The sequence below is a fragment of the Solanum verrucosum genome, unplaced genomic scaffold (assembly GCF_900185275.1).
Source record: "Solanum verrucosum unplaced genomic scaffold, falcon-dt-bn FXZP01000238.1, whole genome shotgun sequence".
Lineage (NCBI taxonomy): Eukaryota > Viridiplantae > Streptophyta > Magnoliopsida > Solanales > Solanaceae > Solanum > Solanum verrucosum.
The window spans coordinates 3412667-3424944 of NW_026020630.1; the positions used below are offsets into that span (position 1 = coordinate 3412667).

Sequence of the window (12278 nt, forward strand, 5' to 3'; positions counted from 1 at the left end):
CGCAGACCTGACCCCTAGTCCCTACTTGTAAGATAGAGAGGTTGTTTCCGATAGACTTTTCCTGCTAATTGCTATAGTTAAAAAATGCCATGTCGAAAAGTACCTAAGGTTATTGTTGGCATAATGAAGAAAGGTACAAAACTTATCCCCAATAAAGCACTTGAATGGTGGATATGTATTTTAAGAGAGTAACTTGACTGATGTTTTGAGCGATTGAAACAAAAGAATAGGAACTCCAATGGCTACTAAGAGGTAGATTAATGCTAGAAACTAAGGAAAAGGATCTGTTTAGGCCTAGCTAAGGTTGCTTGGATCCTTCAAAAATGTCATCGAGTGTGTCAGATCCTTGAAAGTTACTTGTTTTTTGAGGATCCGATACAGGTGCGGCGACATCAGTATTTCAGAGAATCCGACTAACATAGCTTTTAGGTTCTCATGCGTAAAATATAGGAGGCATCAAGCCAAGACTTACTAGTTTGCTTTTTAAAAAATATTATTATTTGCAGTGGTTTGTGTCTTTACTGTATATTTCAGAGTTGCGTATCACTGCAAACTATTTTGTTCTATCAACGTATGAATGATCAAGAGCTTTCTCAAAGTTACTATTTTCCTTCTATTGTATTTAGGAAAATCTAGTATAAATCCCTGATACACTTGAGCCGGGGCCTCTTTATAGTGTACTTGGACCAAAATGTTAAAGAAGAAAACCATAGGCAACAAGCAAACTTCAGCTTCCTCCTACATTCTTGGGACGTTGTTCTAGTTTATGTTGCTCAGATTCTCCAAAAAAATGCTCACTTGTGTCGGATCCTCCAAAAATGAATTACTTTTGGAGGATCCGGCACACACCTAGCGGCAACATAGGTTCTAATGATGAAACTAGTTGTTCTAATAAGGCATCTGAAGATGCAGATTTTTCTTGGAGATTTCTTCCCTCTCTCTGTGTTTCTGCTGATATCAACACACACTATTTGTCAATATTACTTGCATTTGTCCCGTGACATTATGTGGTTTTATCAGTGATGCTTCTTGACAATTGGGAAGCTACTTCTGCTGAAACTTCTAGGTGATATCATGATCAATTATTTTCTTAAGCTCCCAGCAACATGAAAGAATTATCACGTATGAAGTCGAGAAAGGAGTATAGTGAACAAATTAATGTCTTGGGAGGGGAACCCCAACTCTATAGTTTACATTTTTGTATAGGAAGTTACAGACACATTTGCTAGCTGCATGTGATTGTAACTCTAGAAAATCTTGACTTCGTGCTTCCGAAACAATTGGACTTTGTGTTTACAAGTAGTCCTGTGTTCTCATTAGCTATCTGATCACTCTGTTCAGCCTCCAACAATATAGTCTAACGATTAATGAAGTGAGTGAAAATCATGGGCAAGTACACTTGGCTGATTTATTCCTATTGCCCAAGTATGTGAATTACTAGGTAATCATGCTGGTAGGTACCACATAACTCAATTATATGTGTTATAGATGTCATTTAAAACAGATAGCATGACCAAAAACTATAATAAAGTACAGGTAAAAGACTAAAAAGGTGAATTGTGATTGCAATTTGAATCATTTCAGAAATATTAACTCTAATTGTATTTTCAAGATTAAGAATAATGTAGGCAGTCATGTGTTTGTGGGCAAAACTGAAGCTCTACAAAAAGGACATGATTTTTTCCTCTGCAACCACTTGTTGATGCATTCAGCATGAAATTCATGGCCACATTGAAGTGTGCCAATGTTATCTTCATCTTTATATTCAAGTAGGCAGATAGCACATGCTTCTTGTTCCTCATCATCACCATCTTCGTTGGCGTCTATGTCCATAACACAAGTAACATAACATGTACTTCTTTCGAAATACTCAGACATATCTTGATCCACAAACTCATTAATATCGTTGTCTTGCTCCTCCACCACCTCCTCTTCTTCGTCTTCAATTTCATCACTATAGGTGTCATCAAGAACCGATTGTGTCACTTGAATATTGTAACGAATGTAGTTAGTATTCACTTGCATTCGAGCTGTCCTAGTCCGTCTTCCACTTGTTTGCTGATAGCCTTCATTAAGCAAATGTATATCATACTCCATTCTTGTTTGTACAAACCACCCAGACTCCATTGTTGCTTCCATATTTTCAACTTCAACATTCTCCTCCTCTTCTTCTATAATTTCTTCAAGAATCAACTCATTCACGGCTTCCTCTACCTCTTGCTCGTCTTCTTCCATAATTTCTTCATCCGACAACTCCTCTTCTTCTTCTTCAATTTCATCAACAATTTCACCAAGATTTGAATGTTCTAACTTAATATGAGACATGAAACTATAATCAACTGGAGGCATGAGGTGTTGTAGTCGATTCAAGAGAGCAGCATCAGGTGGCAGTGTACGAGTACAAAAACAGGGAACTTGATCATGTTGAGACATGTTTCTTGAAGTTTTTTTATGGCTGTGTTATGTGTTAGATTACGAGAAAAAAAGAAGTTAAGAATTGGAAATTAATGCAACTGTTGTTAATGTTAGGCATTTATAAGGAAAAAATATTTGTAGGAATTTGATTGGGAAAGGGAAATATTTATAAGAATTTGATTGGGAAAGGCAAGTGGGAATTAGTTTCCTTTTTGTTTCTTTTCTTTTTGCTTTCCGGCTTTCCCCCCAAGTTACTGTAAAAATTGTTACACAAGACTTATAATAACATTTTTCAATTTTATTTAATTAAAATGTAATTTAGAAAATTACAGCACACGATGAAATTTTTATTTTTAATCAGTATAAATGTAGAAAATTACAGCCCACGTTGAAATTTTTAATCAGTATAAATGTAGAAAATTACAGCACACACTCAAATACCAGTCTTAAGAAAAAGAAAAAGGAAGAGGTTATTCACTGGTGTACTCGTACTTAAAATCACGGTGTCATCGAATCACCCAAACCATCCAAAGGCAGTAAAGAATAGTAGAATCTGTTTTGTGCAGAATAAGAAGATGAAACTCCTCTATTTATGAATAACAAAAGATAGTGTGAATAAGTGTTTAATGTGCCTTATCAAAAAAGTCACAACCCTTTAAAAAAGTTAAAAATTATAACTCTTCGCAAAAGTTACAACTTTGTGAAAAAATCACAAGTTTTTATTACTAGTCACAATTCTTCACAAAAATTACAACTTTTTGTACAAGTGACAACTCTTCATTTTTACCTTGTTGCGAATTAAATTTATCATATAAATCGAATTATGTAAATATTTTTTACAGTAACAGCTCATTACCAACTATTTACCCCCTCCCCCCACCACCAAAAAAAAACAATTTTTTTTCTTATCTTACAATATCTGTTTTCTAGCTGTCTCTTCAAAAAGAAAGAGCAAGCCTCTTTCGTTAGGAGTACTAGTAAGTTCTTTTTGAAAAGTCAAAAGGACAATTATTTTAACCAAATTATTAGGCCTAGTCATTAAATAAGAAATTATAAAGTATAGGAATATAGTAATTTCCAAATGTACTTAAAGACAAACTAATTATCTTTTATATATTATAAAAATAAGTACTCCCTCACTTTTCCAGATCCTGGATTTCTAGAAAATTATTAAGTACTAATATTCTTTTAATCACTTGTTTAGTCATATCCCCTCATAATAACATCATTATAATCTTTTACTCACTAATTACATATTAAAAATTCCTCAGTAACCCCTCAATAATGTTCATTTCGCAGTAGTTTAATGTCTGTTCAGATTAGAAATTACTAAAATTATACTAATATCATTTTTTTTAGAAGTCCTTGCTCCTTCCAAAGAGAATCGCTATCTTGTTTTACACCCTGATCTCTGGATACATCTCTCTATATTTCTCCATGAAAATTGGTTCGTTGAAACTGTCAACATTGTAGAAGCGATAAGATTAGGAATGAGGATATTCGGACAAGGTGAGATTTGTTTTTGTGATGGACAAGATGAGAAAAGCGAGATTGAGATGATTTGGTCATGTAATAACTGTTGAGGAGAAGTGTAGAAGTCACTGGTGCGGAAAGTTGGATAACAAGGAGAGGTAAAATGATCGGAGAAGTATTGAAAAGATATTAAGATATGATACAACTCTAGTTTACGTGTAGAGCTTGCGAATAGGATAAAATGATAGAGGATAGTGGAGTGTTGTTTGTTGTAGAAAGTGTATTGCTTTTGATATTTTCTTTTATCATATTTGTTTATTGTGCTTTAATTTCGTACTATATGTTGTGTTGTTGTTATAGTTCTTTTGACTAGTTGCTATGTTTTTTTCACCATCTTGCTTATTTACTTTGCTTTGATGTACTCGAGCCGAGGGTTTTTTAAAAATAATATCTCTACCTTTACGAATCACGAGATAGAGATAAGGTTTATGTAACTCTACACTCTTTAAACCTCACTTGTGGAATTCACTAAAAATATTGTTGTTTTATTTTATATGATACATTTTAACTGAACACAACGTTTAAGGAAAATAAAAAAACTTTTAAAGCTTATATTCTAAAAACAAGTCATCAATATTAATATGACTATAAATAATTCCATAAAAGTATAAAACGAGAAATATAAAATCAAATTGCTTCTAAATAAATAAAAACAGTGAGTCACATTGGGATAGAAGGACTAACTCAAGTCCCGCCATTGCCCATCGTAGCTGACTGAACAGTGGAGGCCGACAAGGTAGGAGAAGACGGTCCACCGCCGGTCTCACCACCGCCGTTGATGGCGGAGCCTCCGCCGAGTAGTAGTGGGTTGTTGGGCTTCATGGAGTGACACGTGGAGGTGGAAATAGCAGTGGCTAAGGAAATTGGCATAAGGCATAGGCCTTTTCCTTGAAGATACTGCATGGCTGATCCCATATCTTCTTCCATTAGCTTAGCTACCTGGTGCTCCGTCATCGTCATGCTGCTGTCATTGTTTGCAGACGACGTCGTTCCATTACTGCCACCCCGACCTCCATTTCCTTGTACACAATCACCTCCTCCCTGCAAAACCAAATTAAGTTATTACTTAATTCCTTAAACAAGTAATTGTAACTATTACAAATCTCTAAATATATATAAATATTTGACTATAAATTCAATTATTATTATTATATATATTAACTTGGAAATTGTTATAGAAATTCATAAAGTTTAAATCCTAAACCCGTCTCTTACTAAGATGAGATGATATGAACATAAAGGCCGATTCAGTTTAGGAATTCTTACAAGGACATCAAGTAATAGTATATAGTTAAATATTTATTGCATTTCTTCATTTGTATATAAGATTTTAATAAAAATTATTAGATTCACGTGAACTCATAATTATACTATAGATCAGTCCTTTTTGGACACCACCACCTTTCTCTAAAGATTTCTAATTGAGCCCGGTAAATGCAAAAAAATGTAATAGGGCCTACTTTCCATTTGAGGGATTCTATATATCACGAATCTGAATTAAATGAAATGGAGAGTAAGAATACCGGGAGATAATAAAATTTTTGAAATATAAAATATGTTTTTTTTTTTTAAACAAAGAAAAATAAAAGGGAAAGCCCTTAGCTTGGAGGTGAAAAATAGGGTGCGGTAACCAAAAAAAGGTGAAGCACGCGTGAGCTTTTTGTGGTTTGTCACATTCTGCTGACAGAGAATTTGAGAAGGACAGATTAGAGTTATTTTATCTGTTCAAGAATTGTTCCCATGCTTTCTCTACTGATCAAACTACTATGCCATTTTCATCCACTGTTGATTTTTCTTTAAATGGAAAGTCTAATAGGTATATTCCTCTACTATGCACTAGCCATTGATTCTATTTCTTATTTCCTTTATTGTACTCCATTAATAACAAATTAAAGTACAGCAAGTGAATGGTTTTTTTTAATTTATTTCTCACATGGTATTATGAGTTTGCTAATTCAAACATTAAATGGAGAATTCTTATTAGCTTTTCATATTTAGGACTCGAACCTATAAATCTGAACTTTGATTAAGGCGAAGAGATCCTACAATTCCAATAGAGGAGACATGCGAAATGACTGAAATTTCAACTAAGGTATGATGTAGTACCTCAGAGGATCTATCAGCAACTAGGGGAGCAACAGCTGCAGCACCACCCAATCTGCTCATACTCAGAACCTAAACACAGAGGAGAAAAAGAAAAATGATAAAAGAGAAGCAGAAACACCATGGAGTTATAGTCTTATAGAAATGGCCAATAGGATTTCTATTACTCTTCTATCAATGGGTGGAAGCACGTTGCTGAGAAAGTTTTTTGTTTTATATATATATATATATTTAAAAAAAATAGCTTGCATATCGAAATATTTGTGTAGTATAACGGAAATGACACCACTTGACCTCAAGAGCCTACATTGGGTCTCACTGGTTAAGGACATCTATTTTATCATTTAGGCCAAGAGCTTGAATTTGGCTCAAGTCATATACTCTATAGAAATTACTATAAGCTTTCCTCCAAATAAAAGTTATTGTAGTTTTGATCCCTCGACTCTGCCCTAAAATGGAGTAGCCTAATAGGAGTATCTAAAATGTTAAGGAAAGTTTTCTCAACGATGATGCTAATTAAGACCGACTTATAGAATCATTTTAATTTATATATATATATATATTCCTTATCATATTTGTGTGTGGGCGTCTATATATTTTAATCTTCTATATAAAATCTTTAACTTCACCAACTATACTATAGACACATTCACAAAACATGTTGGAAATAACTATAACAGCATTTTCCATCCCAATTTGTCAACAGGGAAGCATTGATCTGTTTCCAATTTTTAAGTCCACAGAACAATAAATGTGAAGAGAGAGAGAGTACTTTGACTTGGAGCTGGAGGAACCTGACATAGTCGATGATCTCATCTAACATTGAAGCCTTGTCTGTCTGTATTCCATATAAATCACAATCACGTTAGTTCCTAATATTATATCGTTCGTTTCCCAATAATTATAACAGTTAGCTAATAAAATAATATATCACAATGTCATAAAGCACAATTGTTAATTAGTGTAATAGATGACTCATTATCTAGAAATACAATGTGTGAATTCAGAAGAGTTCGGTTTATGACCATTGCTAATATTTTAATTTTATGATTACAAGAAATCGATAGATAAAATACAAAAAATCAGGACAGAAATTTTTTTCTCAATGCAAATTGTAATTGGTTGTAGGATATTATTTCCTTGCAAAATGTAAGGAAACATGAAAACACTATTGAGTTGGAATCATATATACACTCCACAAACACTTGGGATCTGATATCAACATTTCTATTACTCGATCAGAGTCAGCATCTAAATTAAATACTTTTAACATATAACAAATATTTATATGTGAAAATTCACTAAACTACGATAAATAATAGATTTGTATTCATGATTTAGAACCATAAATATTGAACTTATACACAAACTATCACTAACTAATCGTAGATATAGTATTATACTACATGTGCTTCTAATTTAATAGTATTTGTATCTATCTCTATTTGACTTAATATCACCATTTAACTTTCATTTAGTCGAGAATAATCTATAAATATTAAAAGACGAGATCGAAAGAAAGATTAAAAAAAATACTTATAATAAACAATTGGTCCTTTTGCTAACATGCATCTATAGATTAAATAGATATAGATGTTGAATTACGCCTCATAAATGATTTAACTGACTGTAGCAGCGGATTACGATCACAGCATCTCATTTCGAAGTACTAATATAATCGATTTTTGAATATAGGTGATCATTGAAAAGACAAAAATAGAAAATATTATATCCCATCCATTTTAATAAAAGAACATCATATCCACCTCAATTAATAGTGTTTTAAAAGGCGGGGCGTGAGGCGAGGCGTTTTAATTAGTATAGGACGAGGCGTAAGCCTCGAGACTGGGGTGTAAGCCTTATGAATTTTAAAAATTTTAATTTATAATATAGTATAATAATATAATAACACAAAATTATAAAAATAAATCAATAGTTTGAAATAATTACAAATATGATTAAATAAACTAATAGAAAATAAAAGTTCTAACATGATTATACAAGTATAAATCATCTAATATCTTAACTTTCTAATATAAAAAGAATCATTATTTCAAAAACTATTTTTTATCATACTATATAATTTATTCCCTAAAAGAAAATAATCAATAAAACTTACTAGTATATGAGTAATAAAACATCATTCTACCATGAATAAAAATAAAATTACTAAATATTTGAAAGTAATTTTATTTTTATTCTGGAATGATGTTTTTATTATCATATATTAGTAAGTTTTATTGATTATTTTCTTTTAGGGGTAAATTATATAGTATAATAAAAGATAATTTTAGAAATAATTATTCTTTAATTAATAGAAAGTTAAGATATTAGATTATTTATACTTGTATAATCATGTTAGAAGTTTTATTTTCTATGAGTTTCTTTAATCATGTTTGTAATTATTTCAAACATTGATGTATTTTTATAATTTTGTGTTATTATATTATTATACTATATTGTAAATTGAAAAGTTAAAGATCTATAGGACTTACATCTCACGTCTCGAGGCTTACGCCTCACCCTATACTAAGTAAAACACCCCGCCTTACGCTCTGCCTTTTAAAACACTGATATCATGTATTTACTCCGTATTTGAATTAAGTATTACGTATTATACAAAACTATTGACTTTATGATATTTATAATAAGTTTTTAAAGCAATATTTAATTTTTTAAAATCATAAAGGAATCAAGATGGAATATTAGAAACAAAAAGAATAATTTTTTAATTTATTTTTATATTAGGAGTGAGAAATTACCTTATTGGCATTAGGTACCAGCTCCTGCAAAGACTTCATTCTCTCTGCAATTCTCTCTCTCCGTAACTGCTCACATCCAAAATTTCGGAGCCACAAAACAAAACAAATCAGAAACAACACAAAAATCGCCATCAAATTCTAACTAACTCATCACAACACAACAAAAATCAAAATCACAAAAAAAAAAAACTAAAGTAAAAATAACTGCAATGAACGACGAGTACTGAAGAAACGAGTGCGAGTACGTACTCTTTCAGCAATGCTGTGAGGATCAGTTGCTTGTCCTCTTCGAGCCCTAACTTTCTGTTGCTTTGGCTGCGCTCCACCAGCTGAACCACTCGCCGCCGGCGTTTGATTCATCGTCAACGACGCCGTCGGAGCTCCGAAACTCTGCGCCTATATTTTCACAGAACATAAATCAATCGCCATAACTTATTATACGCAATAAACTTCGATTGAGCAAAAAACTAGATTAGCGAAAAAAGTTATAATATAGATCTCTGTAATTGATACTGAAATATATGAGTTAGTTGATTTATCGTCGAAACTCTGATCCTATATTTTCACAGAACATCGAGCGCCGGTAAATTACTCTGTATAAACTCCGGTTATACATGTATGCAATGCATTCAGAGAAAAGAAAAACAGTATACAATGGAAAGCTGTTTTCGATAAATTAGAAAAACAACTATTATTCCATATGATCTCTGTAACGATTGAAATTTATGAATTAGTGCGTCTATCGAAATTTATATATGCAGACCTGAGAATGGTGAAAATGCTGAGATTGATTTGAGGTTTGACCAAGAGATCCAGCGAATCCATTGTAAAGAGCTTGAACTGAAATATCATTCCCCTGTATATAATCAATTCTTCATCAATCTACTATAATTCAGATAATTATAATCATAAACTTGGTTAAACTGTCACTCAATTGAGTTTTTGGTAATTAATTCGTCATTAATCTACTAAATTGATTGATTAATCACTATACTGAACTGAATTTTATGGTAAATGAAACTCACCGGATTTAAACCGTCGTCGTTTTGATCGCCGTTCATCCCAGAGCCGCCATTACCGGCGATTCCTCTAGAAAGCAAAAGCTGCTGCTGAAGCATCAACGCTTTAGCAGCTGCGGCAGCAGAGCTGCCGCCGTTGATCTGATGCTGCCGGAGCTTGGAAGCCAAGAGAGTTGACTGATGGTCGTCGAAATTGTAGGGGTGACCGTCGCCGGAGATTTCAGGCCAGGGAGAAGAAGAAGGAACAGAAGAGAGAATCTGTTGGAGGAAGTCGTCGTGTGACGACGACGGATCGAAATGGGAATGACTGATGTGTTCGCCGGACGAAGCACCATTTTCGCCGGTGCTTTGAAATGAGTTCATAGCTTGCATTGTTTTTTTCTTCTTCTACCTCATGAGTTTGGTGCTGAAATGTTGTTTATATAGGTTGCAACCCACCCCACCCCCACACCCTCAAGGTCCCAAAACCCTACCATTAATAACAGATTGGCATATTTTTAGAGAGTAATAAAAAAAAGTTTTATCCAAATTTCTAATAATTTGTGTTCGGTCAGTTTAATTGTACCTCAATTAATTTTATGAGTGATTGCTCTTTTTCACTGATACATATATCGGGTATTCGATAACTCTATATATCCCTAATATTTAAATTGATGTTAGCAATTTTCAAGAACAATAACTATCAAGTAACGTAAAATGAGATAATTTTATCTTAAACTTTTAGAATAATAAATAATTTGAGATAATTGTTTTTGTGACGGTAGTATAGAACTAAGCTATACTTATACAATTAGGGGTTGTTTGGTTTGAAATGGATAAAATTCAGGATTATTTTATCATGCGTTTGGTTGGAGGTATTAGGCAGTTTTGGAATTATTTGTCCCATATTTTTATATCGATGGGGTAAGTTATCTCATATATGATAGTATATACCTGATGGAATAACTTTATCCCAGATTAGTTTAACCCGAAATAATTAATTTCAAAATAACTTATTCCCAACCAAACGATAAGCATGAGTCCAATCCTTTGGCCCGACTTGCATCTTATTACTAATTTGTGTATTTGAATTAAGAGATTATAATTCAAATGCATATTACGAGTTATGAGTACTATTACCTTCGTCCACTTTTATTTGTCATGTTGCATTTTTCAAAAGTCAATTGGACTAATTTTCAAAGTTAAATTAGATTACATTAATTTGATATTTTGCAAAAAAATTAGATATTCAAAAACCATTAAAAAAAAAACTATAAATTACAATTTTTTGCATATCAATATGATGAAAAAATACATGTTAAAATATTAGTCAAAATTTTTATCGTTTGACTATATAAAAGAAAACCATGACAATTAAAAATGGACCGAGGAAGTTATTAATAACTTTTTGACTATTATTGTCGAATGATTTATCCATCCTATAATCTTGGAAATGCAAGAAAAAGAAGTTAAGTTGGTAAACTATATTTAGAACTTCTAATATAGTTGAACGAAATTGAATAAGTCCTTCGTTCATTCATTTTACTTGTCATATTTTAATTTGTAAATATTTTTTAAGAAGATATGTTAATTAGAGTGTAATTTAACTAAATTATCCTTGTTTACCACTCATCTTTACTTAATATTTCTCCTTTTTGCATCATATTAATATCTCTCCATATTTATGATTAAAGGTAAAAGTGGAAACAAACAACTAATTATACCTTAACGTTTTGAAATAACAACTATTTTGAATCATTTAAGGACGACAAGTAAAACTAAACAGAAAAACAATGTAAGTACTAACTAAAAATAGGTTATTATTCGGGGCGTGTTTGATACGGAGGAAAATATTTTTTAGACTTTTCAAAAATTTAGGAAAATAGTTTTCTAAGTGAAAAATGCAGAGAACAAATTTCATTGTTAATATTACACATTAATTATATCCTTCCCACCGTCCAACACATCTCACGGGATCGAGATATTTCAAGAAGTTATAGATATTGAAAATAGTGTAATGAACAATTGAGCGATCGACACATGCAAATGTGCATAGCTATGAGGTTGAACTTTCTTGTAATGTCTCCCACTAGGCCTATAGCTGTCAAAAAAAGATAATATACAAAATTAAAATAAATATAGAAAATTAGAAAAGTATTAAGAGAATGTTATAGATAGTTGCAGAAAATAGTTCAAGAATTTTTAAACAACAAAAAATGGGGTAGAGATGGGGAAAAAGTAAGACAACAAAGTTGTTTTTCCACAATAACTAATAAAATAATTTTAGTCAACTCTTTTACTGTATTTTCTAGAGAAACAAACAGTTAAATAGAAATAAAATAAGAAATTTAAAGTATTATATGCCGAATATCCTTCATAAGAGAATAATAAAGATTTTGAGCAAGTTCGACTTGCTATTATGATCCATAAAACTTTCTTTCTTTTTCACTTGGTATCTGCTTTGGGC

At 32.0% G+C, this 12278-nt stretch overlaps 2 protein-coding genes across 3 annotated transcripts; both read right to left on the reverse strand.

Moving 5' to 3' along the window:
* Nucleotides 1-1632: 1632 nt before the first annotated feature.
* On the reverse strand, nt 1633-2433 carry LOC125811910 (E3 ubiquitin ligase BIG BROTHER-related-like). The gene has a single exon (XM_049491456.1). The coding sequence runs from the start codon at nt 2431-2433 to the stop codon at nt 1633-1635; it is 801 nt and encodes a 266-aa protein (XP_049347413.1).
* Nucleotides 2434-4597: 2164 nt separating this feature from the next.
* LOC125811489 (bHLH transcription factor RHL1-like) lies at nt 4598-10210 on the reverse strand. 2 transcript variants are annotated; one of them, XM_049490992.1, is made up of 7 exons: nt 9839-10210; nt 9577-9669; nt 9063-9209; nt 8814-8879; nt 6824-6889; nt 6055-6123; nt 4598-4989 (listed from the first exon to the last, which is right to left on the reverse strand). In XM_049490992.1, the coding sequence occupies exons 1-7, from the start codon at nt 10202-10204 to the stop codon at nt 4633-4635; spliced, it is 1164 nt and encodes a 387-aa protein (XP_049346949.1). In that variant the 5' UTR covers nt 10205-10210; the 3' UTR covers nt 4598-4632. The 2 variants fall into 2 exon arrangements, with proteins under 2 accessions (XP_049346949.1, XP_049346950.1); XM_049490993.1 differs by having other exon boundaries at nt 9063-9203; nt 9839-10200.
* Nucleotides 10211-12278: the final 2068 nt, after the last annotated feature.

Bases quoted from the DNA above. Each gene is read 5' to 3' on its own strand.
- LOC125811910 (XM_049491456.1), bottom strand. From the start codon at position 2,433: ATGTCTCAACATGATCAAGTTCCCTGTTTTTGTACTCGTACACTGCCA.
- LOC125811489 (XM_049490992.1), bottom strand. From the start codon at position 10,204: ATGCAAGCTATGAACTCATTTCAAAGCACCGGCGAAAATGGTGCTTCG. The intron at 9,670-9,838 runs GTGAGTTTCATT...GATTATATACAG, and splicing joins ACGACGACGGTTTAAATCCG to GGGAATGATATTTCAGTTCA. The intron at 6,124-6,823 runs GTACTCTCTCTC...CTCTGTGTTTAG, and splicing joins TCCTCCAGCTCCAAGTCAAA to GTTCTGAGTATGAGCAGATT.